The sequence below is a fragment of the Cervus canadensis genome, chromosome 1 (assembly GCF_019320065.1).
Source record: "Cervus canadensis isolate Bull #8, Minnesota chromosome 1, ASM1932006v1, whole genome shotgun sequence".
Taxonomy (NCBI): domain Eukaryota; kingdom Metazoa; phylum Chordata; class Mammalia; order Artiodactyla; family Cervidae; genus Cervus; species Cervus canadensis.
In genome coordinates, this window is record NC_057386.1 from 23,343,945 (window position 1) to 23,361,684 (window position 17,740).

Sequence of the window (17,740 nt, forward strand, 5' to 3'; positions counted from 1 at the left end):
CTCTTACTTACGCTAACAAAGTAGGCATTCAGGAGCTGGGGGTCCCTTGGGTTCAGAGGTAGTGACTGCATCCATGGCTCCCCTCTGTGTGCCCGCTTAGATGGCAAAGCCGTGGTGGTCTCAGTTTGTTTCCCTGGTCTGGAAATAGTCTCCAAAGGTGTACTCCGGATCCACCTTCTTGTCCACTTCCTTTCTTCAGACCTTTCTGCTCAAAAGGTACAAACATACTTACCCACAGACTTAGAGCGCCTTTCCACATCTCAGTCCAGAGAGTGAGGATTGACTCTTCTCTTAGTGGGGTGGGGAGGGGTAGGGCTTTAAATCCGGATGTGGTTTTTGGCCATTTAACAGACTTGTGACTTTAATCAGTTAATATAAAGGGTTTTACAATTAGTTTATGTGGAATGATGTGTGTTGCCTCTTTTCTGGAGTGGCATTTGGGATTGCTTGGGGCTTGTCAACTTTCCATTAGGTACTCTTGAGGAGGAGAAAATGAGGGGAGACAGGAACTAAAGTGGGGGCTGTTGGGTGGAGTAAACTTGTTGGGGCTATCTATTCAGAATTAGACATTTATGCCACTTCCTCCTCCAGGTCTCTAAGTTGCTTGGGAGGAGAAGTCCAACTGTAATAGAGAGCAGTTGCCTTGGCAGGATTTGGAGACGGAACCCTAAATTAAAGGGCAAAGACGATCCTTCACAGACGTGGCTGTTGGTGGCTGCAGCCAGTTTGTTCTGAGCGAGGACTGGATGTAAATAAGATGTTGGCTGGGGAGACAGCAGGGTTCAGAAGAATAATCTTTTCACTTCTTTTCTGGAGTGTCCACTCCAGCAACTTTTTATTTAATGTGGAAGAAGGGAAAATCTAGCTGGCTGAAGTTTCATTTTGTATAGAGGGGTTTCCTCCCAATGTTTATTACCATTTTGATTCAAAGCTGCTTCTGCTGACTTTTTAGAATAGGCTGGAATGATATAAGTCTAGAATAAGCTGTGGGAGGCAGGAGGGGGGATAAAATGATTTCACAAACCTCACAACCTTACAGATCTCTCTGATCATCTTTGTTTCACTTTCCCACCCTTGCCCCTGACCATCTTGGGTAGTTTTCTTTAAACTTCTTTTTTTTGGCTGTGCCCCTTGGTGTGTGGGATCTTAGTTCCTTAACCAGGGATGGAACACCTGCCCTGTGCATCGAAAGTGTAGAGTCTTAACCACTGGACCTCTAGGGAATTCCCTGAAATTTTAACTAGAAGAAGAATAATGCCTGTCTAGGCCCAAGTTCCTCTCTTCTCCTCTGAAACACCACATGGTCAGCCACTTTAGTCTGAGTGTGTGGGGGTCTTGCCACTCAGTCATCAGCCATTTTAGGGGATGAAGTGGGGTGTAATTTTAAAAATACATACTTACAACTAAATCATATAAGAAAATATTTAACTAGACATCTGATGTTTGCATATTGCTCCAAAGCTTGGTAACTCTATTCATGCAAGTATGCATGCATGCACTTATTTTTATCTATTCAGAGCTGCTATTGACATGCCCTCTGCCAGGTACCAGAAATACAAAGAACAAGATGTAATACAAAGACAGACCTTAGTCTTTAGTGTGGAGATGCAAGGAAATGCACTTTATCAGATCATTTTTCTCCTGGAGCTTTTAGGTTTCCTCCTCTATCCTTGTTTTTTTTTTTTTGATAAGCTGTGTGGCATAGTAAAAATAATTAACTTTAAATTTAAAAATTAAATCTTTATATTAAAAATTAAAATTAGTAAGCAATAATTAAAACAATTTCATGAAGTAAAATATATAGAGCATAAAATTGCGCATTTTTAAGTGCACAGTACAGGTGTACTACGAATATTCACATTGGTGTGCAGCCATCCTCTCCACTTATCTCTAGAAATCCTTTCATCTTGCAAGATTGAAACTCTGTACCCCATAAACAGTAACACCCCATTCCTACCTCCCTCCAGCCGTATTTGCATCATCGGTTTTGATTTTCTTACATGGTGGCCACCTCCCCATTTTATATAAAATGGGAGTCTTTGCCTGACCCTTCTCCTGAATTAAACATTTGATTATTCATTGGTTTTTATCTAGCATTATTTGGTCTTTTTCAGGGCAGGGAATGGAGACATAGGGAGAAGGAGCTGCACAAAAAAGGTGCAAGATAACATTCCTGCCCCCCAGCATTTTCACTTTAGATCCAAGAAAAGCTGTGGGACCACAGAAGCCAAGAGACTGCAATGGGAGGCACACAACCTCAGGAACTAGCAGGAGGTAGGCTTTGAGTGAGTGTAAGCTGTGTTTCGGAGGATGGGCAGAAAAAATAGGAGTGGATTTGGGAGAAAACTGTGGGCAGGCAGCGAGATGTTTGTGGGGTGATAACTCTTTTGGAAGACAGTGGTGGTATCCTAGTGGGGAGAGCAGAGCCCCCCTCCAGGTAGATACTGAATATGTCACTGTTATTTCTCCTATTGAACATCTTTGTGCTGTAGCTCAAAAGATGAGTGCCTTTTGCAATGATAAGCATTTATTGAATATCTACTCAGATGTAGGCATTGTTCCTACATTGACTTCTAAGAACCCTGCAGGCATTAGTCTTCACGCCACAGAAGGAGCTGAACCTCTAAGTGGTTATGGTAGCTTAGCCAAGGCTGTACCTTGAATATGGAGTGCTGGGATTCAAACGTAGACCTTTGTACCTTCAAGGCTGAGCTCTCTTAGAAGGTGGGAGCAGCTGATCCTTTAAGAGAAGTTGAATGTTTTTTGGGGGGAGAGCATAAGGTTAGCGAATAAAAACATGCCTGACATTTTTTCCCGTGTTCTGAGCCTCCTGACTCTGTAGATGTTTTATACCTGCTTTACATTGTATTTTCATCATTGGGATTTTCAGGCAATCTTGACTGGTTGAGGAAAACTAAGAACGTTCTCCCTATGTCTGGGCAGCTGTGATAGGAAGTGGGAATTCTTCTCTGAATGAAAAACCTACGGAAAGGGAGCCAAATGAATTGGAGAAGGACTTGAGTGGTTTAGGGTTCAGATGTCCATCTCAGCTTGCCCTCTGGCCAGATGTGGGTACACTTTGGGATCTGGGGTCAGTATGTTCTTGGGCCTCCTGCCATCTGAAACCTTCCCATCTCCAAACCCTGAAAATAAACTGGGTTTGTATGTAAGTTCTAAGAGCTCCCATCCTTTGGCATTCTTGGAGGTGCCAGGACTGGAGCTTTGGGCTGATGTTTTTTTTTTTTTTTTTCCCTTTCCTTTTTTTTTTTTTTTTAAGTTTCTATAAGAAATATTTATAGACTCCATGGTCAGAATAATATTTGTACCCCTTTGTATCAGAGTTGCTGCTGCTGCTAAGTCGCTTCAGTCGTGTCTGACTGTGCGACCCCATGGACTGCAGCCCACCAGGCCCCTCCGTCCGTGGGATTTTCCAAGCAAGAGTACTGGAGTGGGTTGCCATTGCCTTCTCCGTCCCTTTCCTTTTTTTTCTTTCCCTTTTCCTTTTGTTTAGGTTCAAACCTGGGGAAAATGGGAGGCTGGGGGGAAGGGCAGGGCCCAAGTGGCTTCCCCTCCCACCCTGCCTCCTCCTAGCAGGAAAGGACAAAGAGTTCACCTTTGTTACAAGCCTACAGAATCATAATTCATAGCTCATACACGTTTTTGAGGAGCGAGAACCCAGTTACCTTTTCCTGATGAGCAGGAGCAGGCTTCATGGTGTGGTGACACTTGCGGGCTAGTGTCAACTTGGGACTAGGCACTTAACCTCTGAGCCTGTTTTTGAGCTGCAGAATGAAAATAAAAATATTCTCAATATTCTGTCATTTAGAGGCTCAAATCAACCTCTTGTGTTCTAGGCTCATAGGAGAGTGTGGATTGTAAACCTTACAGTGTTAGTGGCTCAGTTGTGTCCGCCTCTTTGCTAAAGTACTGTGTAAACGTGAGTTATTAATAAGACTATCATTAACTGATGACACCCCAAGAGGGCGGACAAAAGAATGTCATTCGCACCCCTAGACAAATGCTCTACTCTGCATGGAGGTGTGACTCTTTGATTATAAATTTTCTATAGTGGCTCCCAGAACGCCCTGGGAGGAGGGTCTTTTTTTCTCGAGGCCCGGAAGGCCTCTTGGTTCCGCGCCCCCAGCCCACCCCACTCCCAGGCCTCAGTTCCTGCCTTCTCAGTGGGAGGCCTCCCGGCCCGGGTCCTGCCTCCTCCCACAGCCCAGCCGAGGTCTCTAAGGAATGCCGCCTCCCGGGCCATTTTCTCCCCTCCTGCTTCTGCGGCCCCACTTCCAGCCCCCTACCCCCAACCGGTTCCCACTTAAATGCTTGCAGGCCTGTTTGCAGGCGGGAAGCCCCCTCCCCCACAGGACCACCTCAGTCACAGCCCTGACCACAGGGAGGTCGGGTCTGGATTTACTAAAGGACCCCAGAGGGGGAGCCTGCCCCTCGCTGGCTGCCTGGCTCGCTGATGGGGTCGGGTTTCGGCCGGTGGCTCTGGAGAGAGAGACAAAGGGCAAAGTCCTGGTCCCCACCCCCACCCGGCAGCCCCCGGCGGCTGTCCCCTCCCCCTCCGGGCCCTGCGCGGGGAGCCCGGGGCCCCCTGGGCCGGGTGGGACCGGCTGTGGCGAGTCGGGAAGCCGAGGGGGTTCTGGCGGCAGAACGTTCTAGACCGCGGGCCCCCGCGGGCCCCCGCGGGCCCCGGGCACACCCTCTGTCCCCCTCCTTGTGCTCTGCCAACTCGGCCCACCCAGCAGCCCGGTTGGGGGGCTGAGCGCTCGGCTTCCCCCGGGTGAGGTGAGAGGGGCTGGGGGAAGGGGCCGGCCCACGTGGGGCACAGGCCCGGCGACGCCAGCCCGGCCGCTCAGCTGCTCGGCCCTTCTCAATTGCCCGTTCATGAGGACTCCCCTCCTCCCCCCCAGCTGCTGCCAGCCCTCCCCCACCCTCAGCTGCTGCCGCCCTTCCCAGGCACCTCTTTCTCCATTGCCTTGCCGCGCCTGCTCCCCGTTGTCCTCACCGCCCTGGGTCCCTTGGGCTCTTAGAGCCCTTGCCCCTGCTCCTGGCCCAGGATGAGGAGAACCATCTCGCATGACGCTGATGGGACGCCCTGGCAGAGTCTGGGACTGGGGAGAAAGGCCTTTGCAGAGAGGGCATGTGGCTCCCGCACAAGCCGGGGCAGAGGAGAGTTGTTTTGATGCACTACCCACTAGGAAGAAACAAACAGCAGGTCCTGAAGTTTTCGACCACCAACAGGTCTGTGTTGGCAGCTGGAGGAGAGAATTCCTTGAGATTGTTAACCTCCTGTTGGAGGAACACAACCAGAGCGCCTTCCCACCAACAGGGTGAATTGTATTTTTCAACGTCCACTGGCATACATTCCCATCCTTTCACAGGAACACTAGCAATTCCAAGAAGCACCCGAGTGACACCAAGGTCTTTCTTTCTCAGTGCAAACTGTGAGTTGCAGAAGAAGAGAAGAAGGTTTCTCTTAAGACTGGTCTAGTTTCCATTTCTTTGCTTCTCTGCCTCAAAATCTTAGCCTGGAGCTTTGCTTCAGAGCTTGTTGGTCCCTCATGAGGGGAGGACCCCCCTGCCGTCCCCTTGTTTCATTTCTAAGGCACACCCTGGCAGTGCTTTCCCCTGAGTGGCAGCTCCACCTTCAGCCAGGTCTCTGGCCCTTGAGGCCAGACCTTTTGGCTCTGAAGCTACTTGGAGAGATGCTGGTATCTCCACTGAGGGGATGAAAGCTAAATCAATCTCCATGAGGTCTTTCTAGCCTCCTCTACCTTTCCCTCAGTCAGAGTGTATTAGCCTCCGCCACTCTGAGGGAAGATCCTGGAAACACTTCCCGCTACCAGCCAGAGAATGAAGGTGTGCAGTGTCCCCAGTGGTTCATTTCTTACCCACAGCGTCGCTCCCTCCACCCGCAGGGTCGCGCTGCTCACAATGGGCACCTCTCCTGTTTGTCTCCATGCATTCGGCTTAGTGCATGGCTCCTTCACACCTCACACTTCACACTGTAGAGCTGAGGAGGCCAACTCTGGCTCTAGGTAGCCCTCAGGTGAAAGAGCATGGATTCTAGGCAGAGAGAGCACTGTGGAGGGGGGGAGTGGCACTTGGCCCAGGCCGACTTGGAATTTGTCTCGAAAGAGCTCCACTGTCTCAGCTTCTGTTTTGGCTTCCTCTGGCGCTGCCCAGATGGGCAAGGAAAAAAAAAAAGTGGGCTCTCTAGTCAAACCATGTATTTCCGAGATGAGTAAATTGAGCAAAGGATTTATTTCTCCTTTGCCTGCTCTCCAACACCAGGTAGCGCCTTCCCAACTGCCTGTCACCTTTGCACTCCTGCCTATCCCAAACCAAAATGAAATTTTGTAAGACAATATTTGGTGACTATACTTTTTCTCTGCTAACAAATCTCTCTGACAATCATCCAGCCGTATTATAGTGTAGTTAGCTCTTCTGCAAGTTAAATCCTGTGCCCAAATTGGAGCCGCATGCAATAAAAGCCAGTTGGCACGCACTTAGCCATACAGAATATGGGCATTTTTCCTGCTGCTGACATTGGGGCTATACAAGCTTCTGCTGTGTTAACACTTCTTGTTAGAGAGAAAGAACCGAAGTTTGGTGAGATGAGCAGAAACCAGCCTGGGAGGAGAGCTGAGTTCTAGTCCTACCTCAGTTTCCAAGTCTCTTTCCTTTTCCTGTGCCTTGGTTTCTCCTATAAAATGAGGGTGACTATTTAGGATTCTGTTAGACCTCAGTGTCTACATCTGATTTCCTCTGTGTAGGAATCTGATTTTCTTCAACTGGGACTTCCTGTTGCTGGGTTAATGATGTGTGTGTGTCCTTGGTCATCTGAGAAGCCTGATGAATCCCTGTCGTCTTCCCTGATTCCATGCAGACCAGGAGCACTTTAAACAAAGCACAAGAGCCTTCCAAAGAGGGAATACGATTCGTCCCAGAGTTTCTCCCCAGAATTTGCTTCCTTTCCTCAGCATTAGCTCAGGAGCACACACGGAGCACGCGGGCCGGTGTGTGCGCTGCATACCTTTAAAAGACCATGCTGGAGGGACCAGGGGTACGTTCCAGTGCTGTCCCTGCTGTCCAGTTCCCCCAATACTTTGACCCCTTGGTGGTGGCATCTGCTCTGCCTGGTCCTGCATCTTCCAGCAGGTCCGTGTTTTCCTCTCCAGCCCCTACCCTGCCCGTCAACCCACCCGGCTGCCTGCCTGTCTGGCTGCCCTACCTCTGGATCAGCCTGGCACAGAGCCCTGGGCATTGGGCCAGCTTCTCCTCCCCTCCCCAGCCCCGCCCCCTTTCTCAGCTACTGCCATCCTTGGAGCGTGCCAGGTCCGCCCCCTTCAGAAGCTTTCCTCCACAATTATTTTTTTCTCCACCTCTCCACTCTACAGGGATAAGGAGGCAGGGTGGGGAGGAAGGACTGGGTCAATGGTGATCTTATGGAAGGGGCAGAGGTTGGCACATTAGGACATCTTTTATGTGTGATTTTTCAGTTGGGCAAAGCAACTGGGATGGAAGCCAGCTTTGGGAGGGGGGCGGTCCCTCTTCTCTGGTGTCAGCTGCATGGGACTCTCTTGTTGAGGAGTCGACAATATCACCCACTTCTGAAGGGTTACTGTGCCCAGTCCACCTCCTCAACGCAGTTAACCTCGTCTGTTCCCTTCTCCCATCCCTAACCAAGCTAGGGTGTCCTGCTGGACTGTAAACTGAAAGCAGAAGGCTTGCCTAGCTTCCTCATCCCTCCATGCCCTGTACTGCAGTACCCTGCCTTGCACTGTCCAATAGAAATGTGAGGCAAGGCACATATGTAAGTGTAAATTTTCTAATAGCCACATTGAGAAGAAACTGAAAAAAAAAAATTAAATTTATTTTTGGCTCTGCCGGGTCTTCATTGCTTTTCCAGGGCTTCCTCATTTCGGTGGCTTCTCTTGTGTGTAACATGGCCTCACTGGTTGTGGTTCACGGGCTTAGTTGCTCCGAGTAGTGAGGAATCCGCCTGGACAGGGATCGAACTCACGTCCCGTGCATTGGCAGGTGTTGAGCTCATATCCCCTGCATTGGCAGGTGGATTCTTAACCATTGGAACAGCAGGGAAGTTCAAAAAAGTTAAATTAATGTAGAAGGTTAACTCAACAATTATTTTTAAAATTTATTCAAAGATTATTGTCAGCATGCAATCTGTATAAACTTACTTTTACTGCTTTATTATTAATTTTTGGGGATACTACCTTCCCTGGTTGCTTGGCAGTGAAGAATCCACCTGCAATGCAGGAGACCCCGATTTGGTCCCTGGGTCAGGAAGATCCCCTGGAGAAGGAAATGGCAACCCACCCCAGTATTCTTTGCTTGGGAAATCCTATGGACAGAGGGGTCTGCTGGGTTGCAGGGTCAGAAAGAGTCAGACATGACTGAGTGACTGATCATGATGAGCATGAAGTCTTAGGAACCCAATGTGTAATTTATTTTCCTGTGAGAGCCTGTTCCAATTCATATGATAAGTTTTCATTGGACGCATTTGATCTGTATTTAGAGTTCATAAAATTTAGAGAAGAAAAAGTTAAATTATATAAAACCTTTATTTTAAAGAAAAAATTCAGTTGCTAATTTGAAGTGCTCAGTTAGCCACATGTGATTAGACTAATGGCTACTGCAGTGTGGACAACACAGGTTCAGTGCATAGCAGGTGCCAAGAAAGTCTGGAATGAATGACTCCAGCAGCTGGACACCAGAAACCTTAAGAAAGTGGTAGTGACCTTGACTGCTGATTAGAATGAAAAGAATATGGTGTCACTGCAAGTTTGAAAAATCTTAATTAGTTGCTCACTCTTCTAAAATAGCCAATAACCCCAACCGCATCACCAGGCAAGCTTCGTTTTCTAATTGCCTTGGGCTTGTTTCTTCCCACGTTTTGGAGGAGGTGCCTGGAGGCTGGAGTGAATGTGGGTATCACTGGGGATGAAGTTAAGTGTGGGTGTGTGGGAGAGTGTCTTAACTTTGGGCTATGGATGGATTCCAAAGCTTTCATTAACCCATGAAATCTTTAAATTGTGTGCAGAAAGTTTGCATCTTTCTGGTGAAGAGTGTTCTTACCTTTTATCATATTTCCTAATGGGAATCTCCAGGGGAAAAATTGGTTCACAACCACTTATGTAGACCATTAAGACACAGAAAATCACTCTTATAATTAAAAAAGTGTAGGAACTTTTAAAATTAGTGGTCCAGTGGTTAGAACTTCATGCTCCCAGTGCAGAGTGGCCTGGGTTTGATCCCTGATCAGGGAACTAAGATCCCGCCTTCCACCGCAAAGATGCCACAGTGAAGATCCTGCACGCCACAACTAAATAAATATTTGGCACAGCCAAATACATTTAAAAAAAAGAAAGTGTATTACTGTAGGTGGACAGGGTTGATCTCTTATCTGGGAACACAAGATCCAGGTTTGGATCCCAGATTTGGCCCCTGGACCAAATAAAATAAAGTAAAATAAATTACACATTGGGTTCCTAAGACTTCATGCTCATCATGATCAGTCACTCAGTCATGTCTGACTCTTTCTGACCCTGCAACCCAGCAGACTCCTCTGTCCGTAGGATTTCCCAGGCAAAGAATACTGGGGTGGGTTGCCATTTCCTTCTCCAGGGGATCTTCCTGACCCGGGGACCAAATCCGGGATCCCTATGGACTGGTAAATGGGGACCAAATCTCTGATCCAAATCTGGATCAGACCAAATGGACTGATCCTAACCCTTGTTTCTGTGATGTGAGGCACTGAGGTCTGGAGAGTTGCAGGCCTGACTTGCTCAAGAGCATGCAGCCTGCTAGTCAGAGAACCATGACCTGGGGGAGAGGTGGAGATGAGGGTCTAATCTGGAGAATCTGACTTAATCCTAGTTCTCTGGAGAGATGAAAGCCTTGGTTTGATTCTGATAGGAGGCTCTGGGGGTTGGGGCCCCAAGCCTGAACAGTTTTCCAAAACCTATTATTGCCTCTTTCCCCACAACTGGCTTGCTCCACCTTGGTGTAAAGGGAGGCTTTTCTCTAGGGCAAGATGAGGTCTCGAGCATAATTGAAGGTGGCATCCTACTCTCTGCAAATGGGGGTGGAAGGAGGAAGGAGGTGGTTTGTCTGCAGGGGTTAGAACAAGAACACTTCCCGGGGCAGGCAGCTTTTAGCTGTTCTCCCGAAGACCCAAAGACTTCCCAGGGCGTGTTCTGTCCAGGTGTGCATCCTGCCGTCTGGGGAGGCCCCCTTCTGAAAGGGTCCTACGTGTGCATCTGCCTGTCTCTCTACTGGACCTCAGCCCCGTCCTCCCTGCCCCCATGAGGCAGCTCACCAGGGCCTGGATTCTTGCTAATAAAAACAAAAGAAGAAAACTTCATTGGCTTCGACTCAAGTAGAAAGGATAATTAAATAATTCCCCCGCGTACCCATCACCAAAAATTACCAAATCATATTCAATCTGTATTAATTTTCCCCCTGGTTACTTTAAAGTGAACCTAGACATGACATCTTATCTGTAACTATTTCAGTATGTATTTCTGAAAAATCAGTATTCTATCATTTTGGCCATGCCCTGAGGCTTGTGGAATCTTAGCTCCCCTACCAGGGATTGAACCCTTGACCTCTGCTGAGTCCTAACTGCTGGTGTGAGTGTCTGACTCTTTGCCACCCCATGGGCTGTGGCCCGCCAGGCTTCTCTGTCCATGGGATTTTCCAGGCAAGAATACTGGAGTGGGTTGCTATATCCTACTCCAGGGGATCTTCCCAACCCGGGGATTGAACCTGTGTCTCTTGCATCTCCTGCATTGGCAGGTGAAATCTTTACCATTTTGCCATCTGGAAACCCTCTAGCCACTGGACTGCCAGGGAATTCCCTGACTTTTTTTTTAAGAATCTAATTTTTATCTCATTTTTTTTTTAAATGGTACAAATGAACCTATATATGAAACAAATAGACTCACAGATACCAAAAACAAACAAATGGTTACCAAAGCCTGTTATAATATTATCAAATATATAGTCAGTGTTCAAAAACCATAGAATCACTTTTCAACTAGCTATGGAAATATGTGTCTTAAGAAGTTACAGGAGTTGGAATAGGAGCTTGCTCCGTCCACTCCACGCATCGACCTGGTATTGAAGTACTTCCAGGAATGGTGCACTCCCCCTCTTCGGAGGGGAATAAAAAAAAAAAAGAAGTTACAGGTGGGGTGTTTTGACTTCCTGGAGAGCAGTACCCACTCAGCATGTCTGCTCTTCACTCTGATGCTTGAACTCTATGAGTATTTTAAATGTGTCCTCAAGCCAAACCTTTCCTGTATTTTGGCAAAGACTTTTGTTTCCTTTCTGTCATCAAAAAGGCAGCACAAGGGGGCAAGCCTGGAAGAGCCTGGAACCAGACAGCCCCTGTGTTTCAGTACTGACTCTGACTCTGGGTATCTGACTTGGCAGATACTTAACCCCTCAATCTCAGGGCCTTGGTCTGTAAAGTGGAGCCATGGTTACCATGGGCATGGATAGTGGGAGGCTTCTTGGAGGTGTAGAATCTGCACCTGGCGTCTGGTAAGCTCTCCTTAAATGTTAGTGTCTTCCTTAATGAACTGTTTTCCTTCCCATTCAAGGTCAATGACATGGGACCAGAGCTCCCTGCCCTGGGGGAGCTTCCAGTCATACTTCCCGGTGCCCAGCTCCTGTTATTCCCAAATCTCTTGTTTTCCTACTTATCTCCTTAGCTGTTGCTCAGATGCGCTCTCCTTCTTGTCTCTCCTGGAATCTCCCCTGGGCTCAAATGAGGTCACTTGATCCCTGTGGCCCTCCTGTCCCCTGCTTGCCCCTAACCACATCAGAAAGGAACATCCCCTATGATTGCTCTGTGTCTGGGGAGCTGCTCCGGGCCCTGCTGGTTAGGGCAGGCAGAGAGGGTGAGAAGCCACAGGGTGTTGGCATCCAGGGAAATAATTTGACTTGTGCAACCATTGCCTTCATCGCCAGGGGCTGGAGGCTTCACTCTTTCACCTCACAGGTGTATCAGCTCCAGGATGGGTGGTGGCTCTTGAACCTCTGGGAGTTCTCTTGCTTTTCTGAACTGTGGGTATTGGGTATTAGGGGCCTGCTCAGTGTGCGGTGCCCCGTGGCCTGTAGTGAGAGGCTCCCCTCTAAGCTAGTGGAACCCTGTCTCTCAGTGGAGCGCTGGATTGGGGCCCTTGGTTGTCACAGGAGGTGGGGGTGTGGGCTGCGGTATTTCCCGCTAGTTTCCCATCAGCGCAGAAGCCTAACCATTTTACTATCACAGGTAGCCACTCCGTGTCAGACTTGCAACCTCTTCCCAGGCTGGTCTCCTGGGGACTGGAACTGGGGCTGGGACTGAGCACCCAGACTGCGCACCATGACTTAGCAGGCCCTGCCCATTCCAGGTCCTCACAGAAGCCCTGGCTGTTTTCCATAGGAGGACACTAAGGTACTGAGTAAAGAAGTCAGGGCTTCTTAGCTTCCATCCTGACCCTCCAAGCCCTCAGCACCCTGCCCTGGCCCAGCTTGTACTGGGCAACCGGAAATGCCTGTAGGGTGAACGAGTTAGCCATGGGTTCCTGGAGGGGGGTTGAGTACTGGGTCCAGTTCTCAACATGGCCCCATGTGCTTTGGGCCGGAAAGAAATTAGGTGGCACCATACGTAATACAAACCAGGCCAAGGGCTTAAAAGACAAAAGTTCTTGATCTCTGTGTTTTTGTCAAGGTTTGCCTTGCTGGCCAGGTTCGAAGGCCAGAAGTGGCCTGGCGTGGGTTCCCAGGATTGGGTGTGTGTGCCCTGCAGAGGTGGGTGAGCCGCGCCTGTTGGGGGTGGGGGAGGGCTGCAGGATGTCTTTTCTTTCATTGGTTGGGTATCCCTGCCCTCCTCCCCCCTCCTTCTCCTGGAACATTCCAGACATTCCAGACTGCCATTGCTTTCAGGATATGGATTAACATCCCAAACTGAGATTTGATTTCACCTCCCCATCCCCTCCCAACTCTTCCCTACCCTGAAAAGAAAGCCCCTAAAAGAGGGAGTTTGAAGTAAGAAGAGGGTATTTTTTTTTTTTTTGAAGAGGGTATTTTTGACCCTTGACCTGAGATTATAGTAAGGGACCGTCCTGAAAGAGTGCTCTTCAAACTAAACTTCCGTAGGGGGCTGCTTTAAGCCCTTACTGGTTTGAATTTCAGGCTGGCAGCCGCCCATCCCCTTGTGGTCCTTCCAGAAGCATTTGCTTGAGGGAGGTCATCCCTCAGCTTGGGTGACCCCTGTCACTAGCATTAAGGTAGATCAGTGTTCTCAGTCTTCTCATGGTGTAAATCACCTCTTCAGTTTGCCAAGAGTTTGATTTTCCTCTTGTGAAGGCTCCTGCTTTTTCTTTGCCCATTTCATCACAAAATGAGTTGTTTATGGGAAATCCCATATGACGTGTCATGCAGATACCATGAAGCTCACTCTTGGCCATTGAATTGGATCCCAAGAAGCTGGCCTGGTGTGGGACCCGAGGACCTGGAAGTGGAATTGTTTCTGATGCTTGTTCTTTTCTCCTACTATGATCTAACCTCCTTAGATCAGGTTCATGAACCAAACCAAAGTAAAGAACCATTATGTCACATTTCCCTTAAGTTATTTCAACCCCAGAAGAGATTTCATTAATATGTTTCATTGATAAAGACTCTCTACCCTAAAAACTGCAGAACTAGAAGGGCTCTTAAAGATACTTCTGTTTCTGTTCTACGTCTAAAGACTTGGTCACGGGTGAAATGAGTGAACTGGCAGAGAGCCAAGATCAAAACATTTACAGTTAGAGTTTAGCATCCCTTCCCTTGCTGTCATGTGTATGTAGGGTTTTGTTTTTTTATATTTTCTTGGCCATGCCACATGGCACGTGGGATCTTCATTCCCCCACCAGGGATGGAACCCATGCCCCTTGCATTGGAAGCATGGAGTCTGGACCACCAAGGAAGTCCCGCTCTCCTGTGTTTTGAGCATGCTTTCCCCCTAACTTGGCAAGAACTGACTTGGCCCTTTTGCATGTCAGCCAGGAACACGGGGCCTAAAGCTTGAGTGGCTTAGTCAGGAGAGCCAGTCGGGGGCAGTTGAAGGGCTAGAACTGGACTTTCTTGCTTCCTGCTCTCATTTTTCCCTCGTGCCCCCAGAATTTCGTTGGACCATGTCCCAAAACTGAGAGTTTTGTAATCGAGGATACACAAAGACAAGTGACAATTGACCAATGCAGATCAAGTCAATTGAAATGTTTTAAGCCCGGGGATTAGGGCATTGATTTGGGTGGTGAGCAATTAATTGCCCTGGGAATCAACCTCGAACCTGAAAGCCTTCCTCAGGGAAAATTACATTTTTAAGAGGCATTTGAAAGATGGGAAGAAGGAACTATAATAACCTGGGAGGAGGGAAGGGGGTGGTCACGATGCTGGATTGTGTGTGTGTGTTAATCACTTCACCTTAGTATCCACACGTGTGTCTATTATTACATTTTAAGTACGATGCTTACTCCAAACCCTTTGCTAAGCTCTTGATAATATTATCTAACATCACTTTATACCTCCCCGTGAATAGGTATTATCCCTGTTTTACAAAGGAGAAAACTGAGCCTCCAGTTAAATAACCTTTTAAAGATCAGTGCTAAGTGGAGCACAAGTTTAAATCTGTATCTGCACAAAGAAAGAGCTTAGCTACTGCCAACTCTCGTACTGTAATTTGTTTGTGTATGTTTCCCCTAATAAATTGTGAGCAGCTTGAGGCCAGGCACTTTGTTTTGTTTATCAGTTGTGTCCCCAGCATGTAGAACAAAGTCATCCAGCATGAAGTAGACACCGATTAAAAAGGTATCAGGTGAATGATTCAGGTAATAATTCGCGTAGCTAGCTCTGTTTTCCTAGAGTCTGAAACACAGTGGGTGGTAACGGATGGTTACTGAGTACAATATAACTAGTGAGGAACCTAAGAGAGATGAACAAAGCAGATATGATTGGGGGGAATTTTGTTATCCTAGTGCTTAGGGCACCTGGTTTTGGCTTTCCTATCTGTGGTCGCACTGTATTTCACTCTCTAAAAAGGCCAAATTTCCATTCCCAAAGGTTATCATTCTTAGACTCCAAGGCTTTGGTGTTGAGTAGAAGGTAGGAAGATAGACTGGAACGAGGACTAAAACCTGCAAGATCACAGGCCCCTAAAGTATCCAGAGCTGTCACTGATGTTTTCTCTCTAATTTCAGGAGTCGAAAAATACAGATCCGAAATATTCCACCCCAGCTTCGATGGGAAGTAAGTGATTAGGGGAAACTGTTAGTGGGGTCATGGAGACTGGGAGGGAAGTCTTGGTTAGCCTGAGGTGGCAGAGATGACTGGGAGGGTCCTGGGGGCTTGGTGCTAGGCCAGAGATGCTGGGGGAGGGGCTGGGGGGGTGGGCAGTTGGATTGCATCCTCAACCTAAGACTTCCAGCATGAGTTCTTGGGCATTCCCTCTGGTGAGAGGCAACAGGGAGGCGGGAAAGGGTATCCCCTGAACCCCAAGCTTAGTGATGACAGAGGACTGGCTGGAGACCCAGGTGCCACAGGTCTGCTTCCAAAAAGGACCTTAAGTTCTTTTTTGAGCTGAAGTACATTCTGTGAAGAAATTCTGATGGATTACCACCAGCATTAGTACCTGAGAAAGGGCAGACCAAGCAGGTAACATGTTCAGTCCCCACCGGAGGCTTTCCCAGTGCTTTGGGGTGAGTGGTGTGCCCAGTGATGACTTGGGGTACTCAGGGCAGCCGTACTCACTCCCTCCTACTCTCAGGTACTGGACAGCTTGCTGGCTCAGTATGGTACAGTGGAGAACTGCGAGCAAGGTAAGAGTGGATAGGGGCGGCGGGGCAGTGGGGTAGGGGTAGATGGATGTTGGAGGAGTTGCGGGGTGGGGCGGAAGGACGGAAATCTGCTCTGCTTCGTTTTCTGGTACCACATCTCTCTGGAGCACCAAACAAAGACAGCCAGAGGGTACTGTGAAGGGAGGTAGGGTGGAGTGTCCCAGTTTTGGCTCTGCTACTTCTCTGGAACTGGCTTCTCCTCTGGTTAATAAGAGAATCAACAAAGTCACTCGTTCCCAGAATGGGGTCTCCCTGGCCCAGCCAAGGTAGTAACAGGTTCCCAAGATTTTAGGAATAGGTTCAGAATGGAAGCTTTGCATGCAAGCTAAGTAAATCTGTAGCCATTTTACTTAAAAAGCTTCATAACTCTTGGTTTTTGTCTGAAATAATCAACAGGTTGTGTTTTTTGAGGGGAGGGTGGGCGGATGTCTTTGGTTAATATAAAAAAAAAAAAAAAACTTTTGCACATATTGATGGGCAGGCAAAATCTTTCTCAAGACTGCGCCCACGGGAACTTCCGTGGTGGTCCAGTGGCTAAGACTCCGTCTCCCAATGCAGGGGGCTTGGGTTCGATCCCTAGTTGAGGAACTAGATCCCACATGCCACAGATTACACCTGGCGCAGCCAAAAAAAAAAATAGTAGGCCTACAGAAGGAGAAAGGATAAAAAGAATTCTAGATCATGAAAAGTTTGCTATGATTTTTGAAGTTTCTCCATTGGTTAAGATTATAAGTTATTTTCAGAGGAAATGAGCTAAAATAAAATTTGGAGGACTTCCCTGGTGGTCCAGTGGTTAAAGAGTCCACCTGCCAATGCAGGGAATGTGGGTTTCATCTGGTCTGGGAAGAGGGAAGATGCCACATGCCATGGGGCATGGTGCAGCAAAGCCCCAGGTGCCGCAAATGCTGAAGCTGGCTGTCTAGAGCCCTTGAGCTGCAACTACTGAAGCCCTTGCGCCTCTGGCCCATGCTCTGCAACAAAAGGAGCCACAGCAGTGAGAAGCCCACCTACTGTAATGGAGAGTAGTCCCTTTTCGATGCAATTAGAAAAAAGCCCGTGTGTAGCAGTGAAGACCCGGCTCAGCCAAAAGTAAATGAATGAATGAATAAAAATTTGAAGTGGTTTGGGCTGGAGATAAAGTAGAGCTTGGTCATTAGGCAGACAAAATGGTTTGAGTTTGCAGATCTTTAAGAAACCTGGACGAGACAAAATATTCATCTCCAAATTCTTTGTGGAAAGGGGCAAGCTGTAAATCATTACAAATGATTAAAATCCTCGCCTGCACAAAGATCTGAGGTGCTGAATCAGTCGAACAGGTTCTCTTCTGCTCTGACTCTGGAGTTTGTTTTTATTATAAGCACCAGGACATACCCGGAAGCACTGATAGCCATTGCTCAGTCCCTGATAACCATTGTCCAGTCCTGCTTACGTCTTAGACTGATGACTCAGTTACTCCTGGACAGACAGCAGTGGCTTGGGAGCACATTGGAGAGCTCACTGGGGGTGCCCAGCAGGGGTCACTGCTAGTTCAGAGGCTCACCAGAGAACCATAACACACCGAATCTGGGGGCGATGCCTGCTCCCTGGAGAAAACAGAATGGGAAATGTTTACTTTTGTAACAATAAACTCTTCGTCTGCGCAAATGCCACTTACTAAGCAATGCCCTTTCTGTCCACCCTACGAGAAATTATACCCCTAACCACCACCTCCTTTTCCCTGATTTGTATTTCTCCATAGCACTCAACCCCTTCTGCTTTTTTTCAGGGAGAACATGAATTTATCTTTTTTTATTGAAGTATGGTTGTTTTATAATAGTTTCAGTTACACACCATAGTGATTC

At 47.9% G+C, this 17,740-nt stretch overlaps 1 protein-coding gene and 1 pseudogene across 3 annotated transcripts in view; both read left to right on the forward strand.

Annotated features, from left to right (window-relative positions):
• Positions 1-17,740, forward strand: part of IGF2BP1 (insulin like growth factor 2 mRNA binding protein 1) — a 48,280-nt gene that overhangs the window by 10,414 nt on the left and 20,126 nt on the right. For all 3 annotated transcript variants that reach the window (XM_043470668.1, XM_043470683.1, XM_043470675.1), the window contains 2 exons: positions 15,264-15,312; positions 15,830-15,881. In XM_043470668.1, the coding sequence (XP_043326603.1) occupies positions 15,264-15,312; positions 15,830-15,881 (101 nt within the window). The remainder of the gene's footprint in view (positions 1-15,263; positions 15,313-15,829; positions 15,882-17,740) is intronic.
• LOC122424728 lies at positions 11,063-11,188 on the forward strand (annotated as a pseudogene).